This window comes from Petaurus breviceps, unplaced genomic scaffold (genome assembly GCF_028583685.1).
Source record: "Petaurus breviceps papuanus isolate PSGF00001 unplaced genomic scaffold, PetGlider_PUasm1.0 98, whole genome shotgun sequence".
In the NCBI taxonomy this organism is placed as follows: Eukaryota; Metazoa; Chordata; class Mammalia; order Diprotodontia; family Petauridae; genus Petaurus; species Petaurus breviceps.
Window position 1 is genome coordinate 59,644,583 of NW_027187460.1, and position 20,532 is coordinate 59,665,114.

The 20,532-nt window shown below is 35.5% G+C and overlaps 1 protein-coding gene across 9 annotated transcripts in view; it reads left to right on the forward strand.

The window, feature by feature from the left end:
* UBR5 (ubiquitin protein ligase E3 component n-recognin 5) overlaps positions 1 to 20,532 on the forward strand; it is a 192,032-nt gene that overhangs the window by 44,621 nt on the left and 126,879 nt on the right. For all 9 annotated transcript variants that reach the window (XM_069081109.1, XM_069081110.1, XM_069081116.1 and 6 more), the window contains exons 2-3: positions 19,721 to 19,765; positions 20,200 to 20,281. In XM_069081109.1, coding sequence (XP_068937210.1) covers positions 19,721 to 19,765; positions 20,200 to 20,281 — 127 coding nt within the window. The remainder of the gene's footprint in view (positions 1 to 19,720; positions 19,766 to 20,199; positions 20,282 to 20,532) is intronic.

Below are 20,532 nucleotides of genomic sequence, written 5' to 3' on the forward strand. Positions count from 1 at the left end.
GGTAGGGGAAAAACAGGGAGAAAATTTGTAACTTAAAATCTGGAGGAAACGAATGATGTAAATCAGAAGTTAATAAAGCATTAAAAAGAAATATAAAATAATAATAAAAAGGGAAATAAAAAAAGAAGAAAATAGAAGGAAAACTCAAAATCAGAAGAAACGTGAAAAATATTTGTAAACACCATTTAAAACAAACTATTTTGTTACACCATTTAAAATAAATTTACTATTTTGTTCATCAGGGGCATTGGGATTACCACATTTGGATCCTAGTATCAACTGTACTTAATAATACTGAAGAGGTAGGAATGGCACTAAAAAGAACAAAGGCAGGAAAAGCATCCAAATTGGACCAAATATGTATAGAGGCGATACATGCTGGTTGTGAAGAGGATCTGAGCACACCGATAGGGTATCAAAGATAAGGAAGACGTCAAATGTATGGCCTTATTGACCCTGAAGAAAGGTGAAAAGAATGATTACTCATCTATATGCCTGTCTCCCATTGGTATAAAATCTCCAGTCATGTGTACATCATGAATCAAGATCCTTGATGAGGTTATTAGGAAACAAGCAGGTTTTTGAAAGCAGTATGCAAAAACTTTTACCCTTTCACACTTAACTAAGCAGTGGTGTCACACTCATAGAAAGGGGCCACTAAACCGTAAATAAGGATCCTTGTGGATTGCATTTTGACTGAAAAAATAAAAATTATGTTCTACTTTATTTTTATTTATTTTGTTAAGTATTTCCTAATTACTTTTTAATCTGGTTTGAGTTGCACTTGGATTGTTGTGGGCTGCATGTTTGACACCTCTGATGTCTGGAGAATATCACATCTTTGTAGTTTTTTTATTATGAAAAAGCATGTAATAAATGAAACACCACTTTACTTGCTTTTTTACATCAAGGTGTCTTTTGCCTCTATATCAACATCATTCGAGATTGCTTAGAAGATGTAACATAAATAACCATTTTCACTGAACTTCTGTTAATATCCCATGAGGCATAAAACAAGGAGATGTATACATGCCAAAGCTATTCAACACTATGATGGCAGGCAGGTAGGCAACAAGTATTTGTTAAGTGCTTACTATGTGCCAGATACTGTACTAATGACAAAGAAGATAATGGTACAAAATCCAGATCACAGAGAGATTCCTTGTGGGTGGTATGGTCCTTCATGTTGGCAGGTGAATGATGCTGATTGCTTGAAGAGCCAGAACATTGCAAGAAGATCTCCCAAGAAGAGATCTAGAATCATTTAAAGGAGTTTAATCTGTCCACATAAGAAAGACCAAGAGAGGGGTGGCTAGGTGGCACAGTGAATAGAACACTGGCCCTGGAGTCAGGAGGACCTGAGTTCACATTTGACCTCAGACACTTAACACTTAATAGTCGTCTGACCTTGGGCAGGTCAGTTAATCCCAATTGCCCTTCCAAAAAAAGAAAGACCAAGAGAATGCTGATTATCTGTTGCACAGATATCAGCATGTATTAGATTTACACCCAGTCTGATAGTCCTTTATATTTGTGGAAGACAGGAGGAGTGGGACTCAGTTGGAAAGGTGGATATGGATCAAAGTAAACCAAAAAAGACTGGATTACTTGTAGGAAATTGTGTATTTACTGACCCTACTTCATATCCTTTTAATTCTGCCATTTTCTCCAGGAAATTCTTTGTTTCATCTTGCTATTCACATGTCTTCATTACCCTCAGTTACTTATGTCCTTCAGATTGGAGACCCTGGAGGACAGAGCATAAAACTTTTTCCAAAACCTCTCTTTAAAGAGGACCTGAAGCTAAGCTAACTCTTTCCTTTCCCACTAACTGCACTGCTTAGTTTCAACTCCATCATCATGCCTTCTCTTCCCTTTTCCCTGTCAGATTGTAAGTTTTTTGAAATCAAGGACTTTTTCTTCCATGTGCACCCAGCACAGTGTCTGGCACATAGTAGGTGCTAAATAAATGTGGATTGTGTTGTATTTTTTTGGTGTTCTGTTGTGGCAGTGAGATATAGAACACTACTGCCTCCAAAGAACTAGAAATGCCCTACACAGGACAGTAGAGAGATGGATAGTGGGTGTGAGCTGGATGCAACATAGAAATAATGAGGAAATTAAGAAAAACAGGAGTGAACAGCAGTTGTCATCAGGGAACTGTATGATGAGAAAAGAACATGACTTGTTACCATGCCAGGAATGAGGGATGACAGGTAGACGCCCAGGATGATCAACTGATAAGCCGTATAATTGGTTAGAGCCAGGAGGGCATCCAGCTTGTTGTGTGGACCTCATGTGCTGAACTTTTGGGAGTAACTGAGATATGTACAGTATGGGCAGGATTAGGTAGGTTGCCTTCTACATTGTTGGAAGGAACTTCAGAATCAATACAATCATAGATCCATTTGAGTAATTAAATGGATGAGAAAGGACATTGGAGTTATTACTATTTTCTAGGTAAATTTGACCTGAATACAAAACAGTTGTCAGAATGAGAAGACTAAGAATCTAGAAACTATTTCAGCTAGAAAGCTCCATCTTAAATACGACCTTTACCAAACGCAGAAGAGTAGCAGACCAAAAGATTTGGTGGAATATCACTTAAGAAAATGGAAAAGCAATTGAATAAATATTGAGAGATTATTGTTGATATGCACCTAAGGTAAATTATTCTGACACCCCTTCTCCCCCTCAATTAGTGTGTTTTTTATAGTGATTTTTTCCTCATTTACAACAGTAGACCCATGTTTGGACACTTTGCCTTCCAGATCCCACGTATTATGTGACAAGACTATTTTGTTCTCAACAAAATACACGTAAAAGAAATCTGTGCTACAGGTGACACTTGTAAAGAGAATTTGGACATGAACTCTCAAGCTGTTTTAGAGGATCAGGTTTCAAAAATTTTCCACAAAAAGCAAAACAGTTTAAAAGTGAATACATTCTGCTTTTAGCTGGATATTTCTTCAAAATATGTATTCCTATTTTTGGATACTATCCAGAGTACAAATTATGGTCATTCTTGGTGAAAATATGATAATAGTTTAACAAATTTAGAGATTTCCAAAACACTTTTGTATATATTATCTGATTAGAGTGATTGAAGTTTTTAAAGAGACAAGTGCCTAACCTTACAAAGGAAGGAAGTGAGCCTTAGAGTAGATTACATGACTCCTGTATTTATGTAACAAGTCTTAAGAGGCAGTATTTGAACCTAGACCTTCCTGGCTCCAGGAACTGTTGGTTTAGTTACTGCACTATGTTTAGTTAATGCACTATGATATATCTCATAAGGGAACAGACAATTTTTAACAGGCCTTTTTTTGTGTGTGGTGGGCCATGTTTTAAAAGTTGCATAATTGACTGAGAGGTATAGAAAATGCAAGATCTGACTTTGAGTGGATAATGTTGATTTTAATAGAAGACGTAACATAGACAGTAACATTTATTCTCAAAATCTTATCGATACATCTGGCTTATATATGCCTACGTGACAGATATGACTATAGTGATATTAAAGGTGAGGTATTTGCTCATGACTTAGAAGATCTTGTATAATGGAGGTCATGTAAATGCTTTTTCCTAGTCCCCAAATGTAAGGTTCATTAACTGTGTTACTTGGAGAATGATTGTATCATTGACAAATAGAAATAATGAAGTGAGGGGAGAAAGTAGAAATAATTTATTTTGTACATGTTTATGAGGGTCTGAAACATCAAAGGATAAATGGTTTTGTTGGATGTTTTGGTAGTTAGAGATCCTGGAACTTTGAGATTAAGATTTGAGTGTTAGTATAGAACTCATAATCATAATCGAAGCTAAGACAGGATCAAGTTGCTGAAGAAAAGAATATTTGCTATTAAAAAAATTCAAAAGAACAATGATTTATTCTTGGAGTAAAACAGCCATTTTTAGGGATAGAGGAGGAGACGAGTAGCTGATAGTTACAGAAGTCAGATGAGATGTGTAAGATTTAGATTTCTGGATTACAGGTTCAAATATAAAAATAATTGTCAGGGATGGAATGTACTTAATGAAAATTGGCAAAAATTGAATTTACTGGAGTTTTGAGAATTTGATTAAGTCTTTTACCCAAAAAGGGAGAGGAAAGAGAAAGATTCCCATGTGTATTTCCAATCCAGGTACTGTATAGAGAAGTAAATTGTAAGGCAAGCATAGAAAAGATCAGTAATTTACTAGAGAAAATAATGAAAAAGAGAACTCAAAAACAAATCTTATAATCTTAGATGCCTATGTACAGGATAAACTAATCCTAGTTGAGAATGCAAATTCAATCCTATCACACTAGGACTTGATATGGGTGAGATTCATGACTGCCATATGGCTCAGGAAGTATATCCCTTATTTACAAGGAACTGAATAGTTAAAACAGAGCAATAGAATGTGATAAAGGGGGAAGAAAACATATTAATTAAGTGCTTATGTGCCAGGCACAATCTAAGACTCTAATCACTTAAAAAATACCTTATTTGATCCTCACAACAACCTTGTGCAGAATTTGCTATTGTTAATTCCCATTTTGCAGTGGAGAGAACTGATACATACAGGTTAACTGATTTGCCCAAGGTCATACAACCAGTAAGTTTCTGAGGACAATTTTGAACTCACATCTTTTCTCTAGGCCCATCATTCTATCCATTGTGCTACCTAGGTGCCTAAAATAACTAACATTTTTATAGGAAATAAAAAAGGAAGGAAACAAATACTTGTTAAGCCTCTACTATGTACTAGGGTAATTGTGTTAAGCATTTTACAAATATTATCTGATTTGATTGGCAAAACAACCCTGGGATGTAAATGTTATTCTCATTTTATATTTGAGGAAGCTGAGGCAAAAAGAGATTAAGTGATTTGCCTAGGGTCATATAGCTATAAGTGTCTGAATCTAGATTTGAACCAAGATTTCCTGACTCTAGACCCACTGCTGTCTCTGCTACACTTTCCAGTTTAAGTACAGTCCAAGAAATCCAAGGACTGTATGGAGAATAGGAAAGGTGTTATTAGAATGGAGAAAGACAAATATTGCTTTAATTTTCAGTTGCTTCCTGACAAAATTCTAAAACATTGAAAGGATTTTTAAAAGAACACTTTAAATAAATGAATCTTGATGACTTCATAAAGTCATATCATACTAAGATTTTTTGACAGGATTATTAATCCATAGACTGATGGAGATAGGATGGCATGATGGATGGAATACTGGGTTTGGTGTTTTCTGTGTTGAAGTATCCCTTCCAATATTTACTAGTAGTGCAACCCTTCAAGTTACCTAATTTTTATGTATTTCAGGTAGTTCCCTAGTACTTAAAAAGTCATACTAGGTTTGTGCTCAGTATTAGTAGAATTTCCATAGTGGGAAATTCACTATATATTTTAGATTTTAGATACAGTGTACTTGAATTTCAGTAAATCATTTGATAGAATCACTCATGTTCTGTTTGTGGCTAAGGTGAAGAGATGTGAGTATATGTTTGAGGATATATCATACATAAACATGTATTTAGATTTAGGGCTGGTTGAATTGTTGTACCCAAAAGAGTTGTACCCATAGTTGTCATTAACTGTGCATATTAGCTTAATGGGTCTTTAGTAGGATCTTTTAGCAGTCTGTCTTTGGCAGACTCTTGTTCAACATTATTAATCATAAATTTAAATGATAAAGGCATAGATGGACTGCTTATCAAGTTTTTAGATAATACATAACTAAGAGGGGAAGATTATTCAGTCAGTAATTATAAATACAAACAGTGAAGCAGTTATTACCTCAAGGAATGCTTACGTGTGAACACTAAGATTAAGGTACATATATTTAAGATTACACACTTGATAGCAGAACCATCCAAAAAGATCTTGCCACTCTATAAGAATAGACAGAATTCATTTAGATTGAATTCATTAGAAATAACTGTAAAGTTTTTAATTTGGTTCCATAGATTGTACAGTTGTGGGATATGGAAGACATTACTGGACTGTATTGGATTCATGTGTAAAAGGTCCAGGGAGTTTAGTGAACTACATGTTCAAAATGAGAAGTCTGTGACAATTTAGCCATCTAAGCTGATGTGATGTTATGACTGGATTGAGAGGTCTACTGTCTAGAATCAGGAAAGTGATAGTACTACTATATACTACCTGGTATATAGTTAGAACTGGTTAGACCATATCTTGATTGTTGTGTTGAAATTTTAGTATCGTATTGTAAAACTAGGGCTATTCCAGAAGATGTTGATCAGGAAGATGAGGAGGGTCTTTGGATACCATGGAATATGAGGATTGGTTGAAGGAGCTGGGGATGTTTTGAATGGATAAAAAGATATTATGGGTACATGATAACTGTTAAAGTGCTTTAAGGACAGTCATATGGAAGGCAGAGATCAGACTTATCAGTTTGGCCCTGGGGGAGGGGGGGGGCAGAACTTGGAGCAGTGGGAGATTTCAGCTCCATCTAAGGAAAATGTTTCTGACAATTGGAGTTGCCCCAAATGACATGAATCTCCTTAAGAGGTAATTTCCCCTTTGCAGGCGATCTTGATGTGGCAACTGGATAATCAGATTTTTTAAAGACGTTGTAGAAGGGACGTTCCTTACAGTTTGAGTCTGGAACTGATTTTTTTCAAGATGCATGATAATAAAATCATGGACAATTAAATTTTAGAGAACATTTAAAATTTTTTTAAAATTTATTTTTGGTTATATTTTGAACCATCTCCCAACCCTGCACTAGACAAGGCCAACATTTGACACATATATTTGTGAAACTATATATTACATACTTCCATGTATCAGTTTTTTTCCTCTGGAGGTAAATAGTATCTCCCTTCATAAAGTCTTTTTTAGTTCATTTGAATATTCAAGAACATTTATTGTCTGACCTTTCTGTTCCTCTCCTCCTCAGACTCCTTTTTTAAGAATAAGTAAAAGCAGGGTGGCTAGGTAGCGCAGTGAGTAAAGTGCCGGCCCAGGAATCAGGAGGACCCGAGTTTGGTTCCAGCCTCAGGCACTTAACCACCACAGAAAAACACTAGCCGTGTAACCTTGGACAAATTACTTAACCTCAATTGCTGTCCAAAAGGCCAAAAAAAAAAGAATAAGTAAAAGAAATTGTGAGGTCTAATGATTTTCATTTACTTTTTCGTGGTGATTTAGTGAGAATTAGAATTAGAACCCAAATCTTCTAATCAAGTGATATAGGACATAAAGTGGTCAAAAAGGACTAAAGAAAACCATTTGTATATGGGAAGATGATCATTTTTGACTTTTTAGTTTAATTAAAATATTAGTGATAAAATTTAGGTTTCCACAGCCTTTACCTTATATTTTATTAGTTGTAATAAGTTTTTACTTGAAGGTAGTAAAACTTACCATAAATATTCTGTAATTTTAGCTGTAGTCTACTTAATGAGGTATTACTGAAATATTATTTGCTGTAATGGATTAGATGATTTTTTTAAACAGTTCTTTCTCTTACAGTTCTTAATTCTATTTATCTTTTGTTTTTATATCACTATTGTCGAAATGTATTCTTCCTTCTTAGTGAACCTTCCCTTGTAACAAAGAATGTTTTTTGTAAAGAGGTGAATAAAAAGCTAGTTCTTCAAAACTAAACAACATATTAACCAACCAAGTTGAACAGTATGTTCAATTTTCTATATCATTACCCCCCGCCAAGGAGATACTTACTTCAGGGTCAAGGTTGCCATTAATTAAAATACATACAATGTTTATTTAGTGAGTTGCTTTTACCCCCTTTGGTTCTTTCCATTTCCGTTGTAAACCTTGTGAATTTTGTTTAGTTTAAGTCTTTAGATAGGTATCTTTGAATTTTTCATATTACTCATTTCTTATGGTAGTCATAATTTTGCCATTGGATAGCAGCTATTCTGTTACAATTGTTTTGTGCATTCTCCAATTGATGGGACTCTAGTTTGTTTTCAGTTCTGTTATAAAAAGTGTTATTGAGAACCTTTTTTTTTTGTCTTTGATCTTCTTAGGGCATATGCTTAGCAGTTGAATCTCAGGGTCAAAGGATATAGATATTTTAGTGACTTTTAAAAAAAATGTATAATTCCAAATCAGTAAGATTATCTTTTCGGGTTTTTTGGCAGTTTACTTGGGTAGGAAGTAGGATATCTTGACTTCAATAAGTTCTAAAATCTACCAACGTGGAACAAATTGAAAGCCAGTTCTTATGTTCCTATAAATCTTTTGCTACTATACTCCACTTTTAAAGCACTTCATATCAGAATGATTTCTGATACTTTTCTGTTCATTGTTATTTCTTGTTTTTCTCATATAACAAATATTTGTTAAGTTTAGTTATAATTTTGCACTCTGTTAGGTTTTGGAGTGGTGATGGTGACGTGGAAAAATAAAATTAGATCAGTCCAGTTTATAGTTCATTAGGTGTGATTAAAGCAATAACAGTAAAAAAAAAAAACCAAAATCAAACCAGAATATGATAAGTATATAAGGGGATTACAAAAGAAAGGCAAAGATGAATGATAGAATATGGGAGGTTTCATGGAGATAACATGTGGTCTGGGCATTGGGCAAATATTAAATTCATCCTTAAGATTAATAGAGGTAGGTGAAGTAGGAAGGCATAGGAGCTTGAGACTACATTGAACAAGTTTGAACCTTGCAAAGTAAAAGGGCATATGAGTAGAAACTGCACGGGTCCTTAAAGGTTGTCCAATTCCCTCCTTTTACAGCTGATAAAATTGAGATCCAGAGGTTAAATTCTATGCCCATGTGACCTTGAACAAGAACCACCTGGTTGGAGCAGTTAGGTGGTGCAGTGAATAGAGCACTGGCCCTGGAGTCAGGAGTCCCTGAGTTCAAATGTGACCTCAGACGCTTGACCACACTTACTAGTTGTGTGAGCTTGGGCAAGTCATTTAACCCCAATTCCCTTGCCTTCCCCCTCCCCTCCCCCCCCCAAAAAAAAGGAAGAACCACCTGGTATTCAAAACCAGATCCTCTGACAACAAATTTTGTATTATTTCTAATCTACTACAAGATGCTTCTTTATTTGAGCAATAGAAAGTAGTTTAGTTTGGTGAGCTCATAGCATTCATTTATATGAGAAGTGTGAGCTAAGATTGGAATGGTGGTTGGAGAAATTGTAGAGGTCTTTGAATAGCATAAGACTCTTAAGGATAACATCTCCCTTAGGTGCCTGCCTAGGTAGTCTATTGTGTATGCTACTGGTTCTCATACACAGAGTATGCTATGAATTATATAGAACTTATCCTTACAGTTAGCTGTGCATGTATGTATGTATGATTGTTATAAATTGTATACCATTTAGCCAGAATTCTCATAGCAGAGAATAATATTGGACTGTGAGCAAAAAAATAGTTTAGGGATCGCTGATATATTGTGTACTTCCTTTTGACTCATTGGAAGGGATCAAGATTGAATGTGACACTTATGGAGGTATAAGAATCATTTTCTTGAAGGAATGCATCGATGAATTACTGAAGAGTCAGAGCTTTTGGCTAGTCTTATAGGTCAAACTCTGGAAGGATTCACTTTACAAGTTGGTAGGGAAACAGAAACTTAAAACTAAACAAAACATCTTTGAAATGATAATGTAAATCAGTGTTATTGATTCCATTTACAAAATTATATGAATATACTTTTTCTAGACTATTCCATATGATGAGCATTCAGCTATGTATCTCTTTTCACCATTTCTGTGTTTTGGAGAAGAAAATGTTGTAGGCTTCAAGTCAACTTTGAGAGAACATTTTAGGATGTTAATTTGGGGTCTTGGGCACTGATGAAATAATTTTATTCCAAATACTTTTACACTTTATTTCTCTACCCCTGTTAAAATCATTTGAGTGTTTTCTTACCTCTTTAGCCTTATAAAATAACTTAAAAATTTAAAGGGATAAAATTGGTTATTTAATCTGCCCACAAAATAATAAATTTTTGATGTGGAAGTACTGAACATTGTTAGAAGCTTAATACTAACCTATCCAACTACCTTATTACTTTATTGATTGTGCTTGAATGTAATTAAATATAAAACTGAGGCTGCTTTGTAGCAAAATTCATCTCCTAGTGTTGTTTTCCATTATAACTATGTCCAAAGATATCCTCTGAGATGGTATTTGGCTGGCCTGTGGGTACCTACAAAAATATATATACACATTTTTTATTTCCCTTGTGTGTATAGGATGTCTGCTGGGGAAATCGTCCATAATTTAAGGCATTTTAAGTGTCTGGATAAGGTTCTTTTAAATTGATGAGTGCATATAATATAAATACTTAGAGATGATGATTAACTTAGAGATTTAAATGAATATAGTGTCAGGTCTTTAGTGATTCTATAATTTTCATTGCTAATGCAAGCTACTTCCCATTCTGTAGTTTACTTATGTTATGCTTAAGAAATTTCTTTATCATACTGATTGAGGACTTCTAAAACTAATCCACAGGGAATAGTTTATCCAAATTAATATCGCTGAGAATATAGAAGTTTGGTTTTGTAAGATGATAGATATTTAAGTAGGGTTTAAAATTGTTGTATTCAGAGGTTTATTTCACAAAGCTGCTCACTATTAGAAATGTATTCAACATTAAAATTCATTTTTATTTCATTTATTTAGAATCTTAAAGTTGGAAAAGACCTTAGAAGTCAGCTAGCCTAGCCCACCTACCTATGCAAGATTCCTGACAGTATTCCAACAATTTATTCTATTTGCTTGAAAACTTCTGGTGTGGCAGGCAGACATTTACATTTTTGATCTGCTCAATGTTATTATGTTGACAAAATATTTTAACTTCTGCCTGCTGAAACTACATGAATTAAATTTTTACAGTTCCTTAAATTTTACAATCTAAAGTTTAAATTTTACAATTCTTTAAAAAATGTGAACTGCTGTCATGTCCTTTAAATTTTTTTTTCTGGGTTAACCATGCCAAATCCATTACTTTGAGTCCCTTTTGGATGATTCAAGTTTGATGGTGTCCAAATAAAGATTATTGTTAACTGCTGAATATTCTACTTGAGATCTGACCATTTGAATAATGGGGTCCCTATTGTCAATACCATACTTCTCTTAAGCTAATAATGGCATTCACTCTGACCCATCTTAAGTCTTTAATCAGACTATACAGGCCTTCATTTCTTACTACTTGAACTGCTTTTTACTCACATTTCCCTTCTGGACTTGAGAAGTTTGAATTGTTGACCCTTCATCGCAGGTTTTTACTTTTGCCGTTATTGGATATCATTTAATTGGTTTTGATATTCAGTGTTTTCTGTTTGTTTTGAACCCTTATTCTTTCATCTATCATATTATCAATTTTTCCCCAGTTTTGTGTCATATGCATTTTTGGTAAACATGCATTTTAGGCCATCATCCATACAGAAAAAATAATTAACAGGGAACAGAACTAAGCACAGAATTGAGTGTTATGGTACCTGATACCACCTTCCAAGTTGACATTTAACAGAGTAATCATAACATTTTAGTTAGAGTACTTATCTAGCCAAGATTGTGTATACCTCTACTGCTATCCAGTTAATCAGTTCAACAAACATTGACTTAAGCACCTACTGTGTGGTAGGCACTCCTGCAAAGATATCATGGGAGAATTTTGTCAGATGACTTGCTGAAATCTACATAAACTATGCCTATAATATTTTCCTGATTTACTAGTATTATAAGCATATAAAAAAGGGAACTTATTTTGATTTAACTTGTTTTTAGTAAACCTATATAATTTCTAGGGATCCACCAGTTCCCTTTTCTAAATACTGTTAGACCATGCATTTAGTTTTTTTCAGGAATTTAGTTGGGCATAGATGTCACAACTATCATTTTGAAAACTGACATATCAAACCAACACTCTTTTTTCTCTAGTTCTATAGAGATGATACTAAGTAGGAGAGGATTTTAGCTGTTGCATTTGTAGGTTCATTCAGTATTCTGGGATATAACATTTGAGCTCAATATAAAAGCAAAGGGGTAAAATTAAGTTCAAATAGAAACAAGCAACAAAAAACATCTACTGTGTATTATGCATTATGCTAGACCTTGGGGGATACAAGTACAAGAATCAGCAATCACAAGGTATTAAGAAGAACAAAAAAACAAAAACAGAAACAAAAAAACATTCTCAAGGAATTTACGCTGGGAAAGACAGTACACATATAAACATAGAATTCATGTACATGAATAAATGCAAATCAGTGCAAAGGAAGGGCAGACCTTTGTATTTGGAGAATTGGGAAAGGCTTGTGCTTGAACTTTGCCTTGAAGGAAGAGAGGTTCCTTGAGGCTTAGGTGAGCAGGGAATTGGTGAGGGATGGCATCTGTGCACAAGCACAGATACGGGATATGGAGTGTCATGGGGGGGTGGGAGGAGGCGCGGTGGGCAGAGAAAGGCCAGTCTGGGTGGATGACAGCTGTACTGAGTGTGAGATGGACTTGTATGGAGAGAACAACTAGGAGGCTATTGTAGTAATCTAGGTGAGAGGCGATAAATTTTTTGTCCCAGAGTACTTAATGAACCCACAAATGCAGCAACTAGTAACATCTCTATAGAACTATAGTAAAAAGAGGACTGTCAGGTGAAGGCCTGAACTAGGTAGGATTGCTGTGTGTTAGTGCTATAAAAGGATCAGAAGAGAGAGATCCTTTGATGGTAGGCATAACAAGATTTGGTAACTAATTGGATTTTTGGAGTGAGCTAGAGTGAAGAGTTGAGCATACCATATTGATTATAGAAACTTAGAAGTATGGTGGTGCTTTCACACAGAAATAAGGAAATGATTAGGGTCTGAACTAAGATGGTAGATGAGATGGAAAGAAGGGGGTCAAATGTTAAAAATGTTGTGGAGATAGAAATGGCAAGATTTGGCAACTGAGAATGGATGATGCATTGCAAATTACTTAAACCCCCCCTCCCCCCCCTCCCCTTTCTTTAGAACTCAGCTCAAATACTGCCTTTCATGTGAGGCTTTCCTTGGTCTCTTTGCACCCTGCTCCATATCCTTCACTATTTTAAATGTATTTCATACTTATATTTACCATGGGTAATCCAATACAATGTAAACTCCTTGAGGGCATGCATCCCAACCTATCTGGCACCTAATAAGGGCTTAATAAATGCTTACTAATTGATGGCCATATATTGCTTTCCTGTGCCAGGGCTCCTGTCTTTCCATCTAATATTTCTAATGGCAGTTTCCTAGGAGTAGTCAGGTTGATATCAGTACATTGATTGGTATACTTTTAATGTTGCCATTCAAGAAGTAGTTTGTGTGCATAACTGTTTGCATGTTGTCTCCTTATTAGATTGTCAATTTCTTGACTGCTGGTACTGTCTTTTATCTTTCTTTGTATTCTTAGGGCTTAGCACAGTGACTACTACATAGTAGGTGCTCAATAAATGTTTATTGACTGATTTACTTACCTGGCTGACTATCATTCAGCCCATGATTTTGAGACTTTCTGCAAGGATTCTTAAGAATTTAAAAATCTAAAGTGCTCTAGACCATGAAAATATCATTGACTACTGTTTTAAAGAAACCTAGAATGCTTTGACTCATGGCATATATATACCTTTGCTAGTTACAGGATCATAAACATTAAGTTATCAAGGAACCATAAAGATAATCTAGTCCCACAGTTTTTGCAGATGGTACACAGGCCCCAGATAGATTGTAATTTGTCTAAAGTGATAGTTACTTGGTAACATCGTTATGCAGTTGTAACTACAGCCCAAATTTCCTGACTTTTCTCTCCCACCTTCCATTCCCACTGCTGATATTATTTGAAATATGATTAATTGTTAAGATGAAAAATAATTAAATAATAGCTAGGGTCATCAGTATCCAATTTACCAGGCTAGGATTTGGTGAAAAACAAAAAACAGCTTTAATTTCTAGAAGACAATTTTTATTTGAGTTTCTATTTATTAATCTTCAAAGTTTGTAGTGGCTTTTTAGTGTTTATTTTACTATTGTAGGGAAAAAAAACCCAATGCACTGATAAAAGCAATCTAGTTCAGGGTTGGTGTCTTGCAGGCAGTGCAGATAAATATAGGAGAAATAGAGATATGTATCCATTGCAAACTGCCTATACCTGACTCTGGAGAGAAAAATTAATCTTTGTAAATTGATCAAAGGTTGTTGTTATTCATTTCATGTATCATAAGCAACAGCATAATACAATATTTAGCATCTTCTTTCGGGCAACAGAATCATTATTGACCTAAGAATTTCTTTTTCTCTTTCTTTATAAATTAATTTATTTTTAGTTTTCAACATAAACTTCCATAAGTTTTAAATTTTCTTCACATCCCTCTGCTCCTTCCTCCCCAAGACAACATGCAGTCTGATGTAAGCTCTACATATTCATTCTTATTAAACATTTTGACATTAGTCATGTTGTATAGAAGAATTATTTGGCAGGATATAGGGTCCTTCCTTATCTCTTTTAATAAGATTATTTTTGCTTTTGATTTGTCTGAGATTAGGATTGCTACCCCTGCTTTTTTTTTTTTTTACTTCACCTGAAGCATAATATATTCTACTCTAGTCTTACCTTTAACCTGTGTGTATTCCCCTTGTTTCAGAGGTGTTTCTTGTAAACAACATATTGTAGGATTATGGTTTTTAATCCATTCTGCTACCCACTTCCATTTAATGGGAGAGTTCAGCCCATTCATATTCACAGTTATGATTACTATCTATGTCTTTCTTTCCGTCCTATTCCCTCCCCCCCTTATGCTTTAATTTCTCTCTTCAGCCTTTCCCTCCTTAAAAGAGTTTTGCTTTTGACCTCCACGGACCTCAATCTTACTTTCCTTCTATCTGCCCCCTCTATTTTCCTTCCCTTTTTTCCTACTACTTCTTCCCTCCCTTCTAACCTGCCCCTCCCTTTTCTTTCCCTTTTCCCCTCCTACTGCCTGTAGGGCAAGTTAGCTTTCTATACCTAAATGAATCTGTTACTCCCTCCTTGAACCAAATCCAGAAGAGAGTGTAGTTCAAACAATGCTCATCTCCCTCCCTTATTTCCCTCTACTGTAATATGTTTTAGTGCTTCATTATGTGATGTAATTTACCCTTTTCTGCCTCCTTTCCTCTTCTCCTATTACAATCCCCTTTCAACCCTTAATTGGGTTTTTTATCATCACATTAGTTAATTTATCCCCACATCCTATATCTATGTATATCCCTTTTAAATTTTAAATAAAGATACAATTCTCAAGATTTACAAGTATCATCTTCCCATGTAGGGATGTATATGGTTTGCCCTTACTGAATAACTTTTTTTTCTTTCCCGTTTACCTTTTTATGCTTCTCCAGTCTTGTATTTGAAGATCAAATTTTCCATTGAGCTCTGATCTTTTCTTAGGAAAGTTTTCTTAGGAAAGAAACTTAGGAAGTTCTGGAAATCCTGTTTCATTGAATGTTCATCTCCTTGTTTGAAAGATTATGCTCAGTTTTGCTGGATAGTTGATCCTTGGTTGTAATCCAAGTTCCTTTGCCTTATGGAATATCATCTTCCAAGCCCTCTGATCTTTTAGTGTAGAAGCTGCAAGATTCTGCATGATCCTGACTGTAGTTCCATGGTATTTGCATTCTTTCTTTTTTGGCTGCTTGCAGTATTTTCTCCTTGATTTAGTTCTGAAATTTTGGTGCAGTATTCCATGGTATTTTCAATTTGGGATCTCTTAGGAAGTGATTGGTATATTCTTTTGATGATTATTTTACCATCTGGTTTTAGGACCCTCAGGGCAGTTTTCCTTGATGATTTTTTGGAAGATGCTGTCCAGGCTCTTTGTTTCATCATGGCTTTCCAATTGACCAATAATTCTTAAATTCTCTCTCCTGGATTTATTTTCCAAGTCTTCTTTTTCCAACAAGGTACTTTACGTTTTCTTCTATTTTTTTCATTCTTTTGATTTTGTTTGACTGATTCATGATGCCTTAGAGTCATTAGCTTCTGTGTGCCCAATTCTAATTTTTAATGAATTGTTTTCTTCAGTTAGCTTTTGTGCTTCCTTTTCTAAATGACTAATTTTACTTTTTAAGGAGTTACTTTCTTCAGTGAATTTTTTTCCATTTTTTTGAAAGGAATTGTTCAATTTTTATAGTCTCTGCTTTTCTGAGATGCTTTTTGCTCATTATGTTTGCCTTTTTCCTGGCTTTTTTAAAGTTAATTCCTGCTTCTGGGACACAGGGGGCTCTGTCCCCTGTCTTGTGCTGGGGGCTAGGAGCCTGGTTATTGGCTTTGTGTGCTGGGGCTTCAGGTTCTGGCAGCTGGAAGCTGTATAATGCTGTGGCTTACCTGGTGTTGAGCTGGAATTCTTGGTGGTGACTGGTATGTTCCAAGGCCAGGTGAGGTCTTTCTGCATTTTCACAGTTATAGTGAAGCTGGCAGTAGTGAAGTGTGGGGGAGGGGTTGTCTGGCTCCTGGAGGTCTCCTCCTGGCGGGGAACTGTGCTAAAACTAGGTAGGCTCAACTGCTAGAGGATGCCCATCTGCAATGCAAGTGGTGGTTCTCTACACTGGTGTCTACCAATTCCCCTGGCTGTGTGAAGGCATGCCGGGGTCCTGGTGTTGGTGTTTGCTGGCTCCACCACCTTGGGACTTGGGATTTCCTGCTGGTTTGCTGAGGTGGGGCTTTCAGCAGATACCTCCTGTCCTGACAGATTTCCTTCAGCCACAGCAAGAGGGACCTTTCCTGTTAATCCCCCTAGCCTCACTGGCTAAAAAAACTGTTGCACTCCATCTTTCTGATGACTCTACTGTTCCAGGATTTTTACTGGGGTGATATTTTCTGGGTTTTTCAAGGTCAGTAAAGGAGAGTGAGAGCAACTTACTGCTTACTCCACCATCTTAGTTCCCAGAAGTCGATATTCTAAGAATTTATTTTTCAAGAAAACTAGTTTTAGAAAACTAATCTGTAGACTTTATAAAAAACAAAACACAAGTCAAGTCATCAAACGTTAAGAGCCAAGCACTGTGCTAAATACTAGAGATACAAAGGAAAAAAACAGCCCCTTCTCTCAAGGGGCTCACAGTCTAATGGAGGAAACAGAAAAAAAGACATTAGCATTAGGAATCTAGAAAGGTTTCTTGCAGAAGTTGTGATTTTGGTTTAGAATTAAAAGAATGCCAGCTGGTGGAGATGAGTAGGGAAAACATTTCTGGTGTGGACAATTAGTGAAAATGGCTAGTAGTGTCTTATGAGAGGAATAGCAAGGACAGTGTTACAGAATCACAGAATATTGGGGGGGGTGAGGGGTGCAAAATATAAGAAGACTAGAAAAGTTGGGGCCCAGATTATGGAGGGCTTTAAAGGCCAAACAGGATTGTATATTTGATCTTGGGTTAATTGGGAAACCATGAGAGTTTGAGTAGGAGGGAGGAGAGGGGTGAAGGGGATAAGGCTTCCACTTTAGGAAGATCACTGGTAACTGAGTAGACGATTTACTGGAGTGAAGAGAGACTTGAGGCAGGGAGACCAACCACTAGATGGTTAATTGTCTAGATGTGAGGCAGACAATGAAGTGCTAGAATGATGGCAGTGTCACAAGAGAGAAGGCTCATGTAATAAAAGATGTTATGAAGGTAGAATTGACAGAATTTGGGGATAGATTGGCTAGGGCAGGATGAAAAGGCAGTAGAACCAGGAATTGAGGATAGCACCTAAGTTGTGAGCCTGGATGATTGATTGGGAGGATGTTGGGTGATATCTTTGATATTAATAGGGAAATTTGGAGGATGAGAAGGTTCAATTTTGAACATACTGAATTTGCGTCTTCTGTGAAACATCCCGATCAAGATATCCAACAGGTGGTTGGGGATACGACATAAGGTCAGGAAATAGGTTAGGATTGGGCAGATAGATCTGGAAATGATCTGTATCTGTATAGCTATAGGTATCTATTAGTCAGTCAAATTGAATACATAGCAGCTGTTGAGATAAAGCAAAATAATATATTGGAAGGAAAGAAGAGGGCCAGGGCAGAGCCTTGGGAGACAACTGTGGTTAGCCAGCAAAGAAGATTGAAAGAGAGTTAGAAAGACCAGGAAAAAAGCAATGTCACGAAAACTTAGAAAGAAGAAGATTATCAAAAAGAGTGTTTCCTCACGTAGATTTTTGGCATATTTTTCACCTTAAATTGGCTTCTGCTGAACAGATATTTCTAGGATAATTAGGAATTGATCATGACCATTCTTCACTATCTCCTTTTGGAACTCTCAGCTTCTTTCCAAGCTCAGCTCAAGTGGGAACAAACATTGAACCCTCTCTCCCCTCAAAGGTTAATATCTACACCCTCACTTAATACTTTGTATTTACTTTGTATTTATTTTGTATCACCATAGTCACTCAGAGAGGCCGGTGTTGTATAATAAATAGTTGTTTTTAAATCCAGAAATGCCTGTTTTAAGTGAAGCCTCTGACAGTATTGGCCTTGTGATGATTTAGCTTGTCCAAGTCATGTGACCTCAAAGTGTTGTAGGCTACTCTTAGTTGCAGAGTAGGTGCTGACTTCCATTGGTAACAGTGAATTCCCTCTACCAGTGATATCACATATTCAGTTCAGGTCCTAATTCTCTCTACTAATAAGGGGGATATGTCTTGTTTTTCTTGAGAACAAGGACTATATTTTGTCTTTGTATATTGGCTATCTCTAGCACAGTCCTTGGCACATAGTAGGGGCTTAATAAATTCTTATCAATTAATTGATTGAGACCCATGGCAGATTAGTTATCAGAAGTCTCAAATTTTTCTTTTGTTTTCTGTTTGTGTGGAGCCCTTATTTGTCAGCCCCTCCCTTATATTGATAAAGGCAGCTGAATTAACTTTTTGCTTTGATTTCTCAAATTAGGAAGTTTGAAGCTTATGCTAAGGTAAATGTAGGGATAAAGTCGACTAATGAAATCATAGCCTTAAAAAATATAATTTGTTTATTTTAACATTCTTATACCTTGAATGACATTGCTTATATTGTAATGTTAACATAAAATATAGGTTAAAACAGTTATTTTATTCTGATGAACTTGATTAGCTTCTTATCTTTGTAGATAATAATTTTAATGCCCTTTTATGGTTTGTAGTAATCTAAACACATTTATAGTATCTATAAATATTCATGGAAACTGTAAGGCACATAGATCAGAAGTGTCCTGATTTATCAAGTAAGGAAACTGTGATTTTAGTAAGTTGTTCACAGTCATAAGGTTGGTAAGCTGTGAAGCCAAGACCAGAACTTCAGATTTTTTAAGTTCATTGCTCCTTGTTCTAGATCAGATCTGTATCTCAGAAATGTCCATTACTCCTTCCTATTTCTTTTCATTCTATTCTATATGTTATTATGACAGGCATACCTAGGAAGAAGCGCCTTTTGTTATTAGGGAGAAATAATTGACCTTGCATGTATTTCTGCTATACTAAAGGATTGGTTTTAGGATTTGAAAAAAAGGTTTCATCTGTAATGATAGAAGGAGCAGAGAGTCTAACTAGTGGTTGTCTTCATGGAACAAATGGTTGTTCTGCAATGACTTATCAGTGAGGCCTTAGCAGTGAGCCTATTTATTCTATCATAATAGTTGTCATTGGAATAATGGATAAAATCTACTTGTCAGAAGGGAATATTCTGTTTTCATGTAATTTTGTATTTAACATATTTACTATAGTAGTTTGTTTGTTTTCATCAGGTTACGGGAAGTGTCAGAGAAATTGAACAAATATAATTTAAACAGGTAAGACTTTTTAGTTCCTTTTTATATCTAGAAAAATTTTGTCTCTTTCATGTAAAAAAGCCACAGCATACTTTCTAGAGTTCCCTTAACTTAATCCGTTCATGTTCTATTAAGTTCATGTTATACCACTTCAAGTTTAGCTAGCAGTTATGAGGCATTTGTTACATAGGAATTAATCTTAGAAGTTTGATCATTTGATTCCATGGCCCCTGTTTATACAAGTGAAGCCTGTGATGTCATATATGTTGACTTCATCATCATTAATAATTAAAGGGGTATTTTAATTGATATGTAAACATATCTTAAACAATATGGAAATTTTTAGTAATTTTGGATGCCAATTCAAGTTTTTATACTTTTTTCCCCTATATACCCTTTCTTGCTTTCCCAGCTTAAAATTTATTTAACATTATATTTACTTTTAAATTTTTCAGTCACCCTCCATTGAATGTATTGGAACAGGCTACTATTAAACAGTGTGTGGTGGGACCAAATCATGCTGCATTTCTTCTTGAGGTAAATATTAATCTGTTGAAGCATTGAAAATAATCTATGTAATTATTTAATATTATCTCCATGTTGCCTAGTAAAAGTCATAATTGTCCAGTAAGATTAAACTTGTACATGGTTCTTCATTACTGCTCACTACACTCTCCCCAATTAAAGACATAAAATTTGAAAGCTGAAATGGGGACTGGAGATATGTTTCTGGTGCTTCCTTTTTACAGATGGGGAAACTGAGGCCTAGAGAGGTTAAATGATTTCCC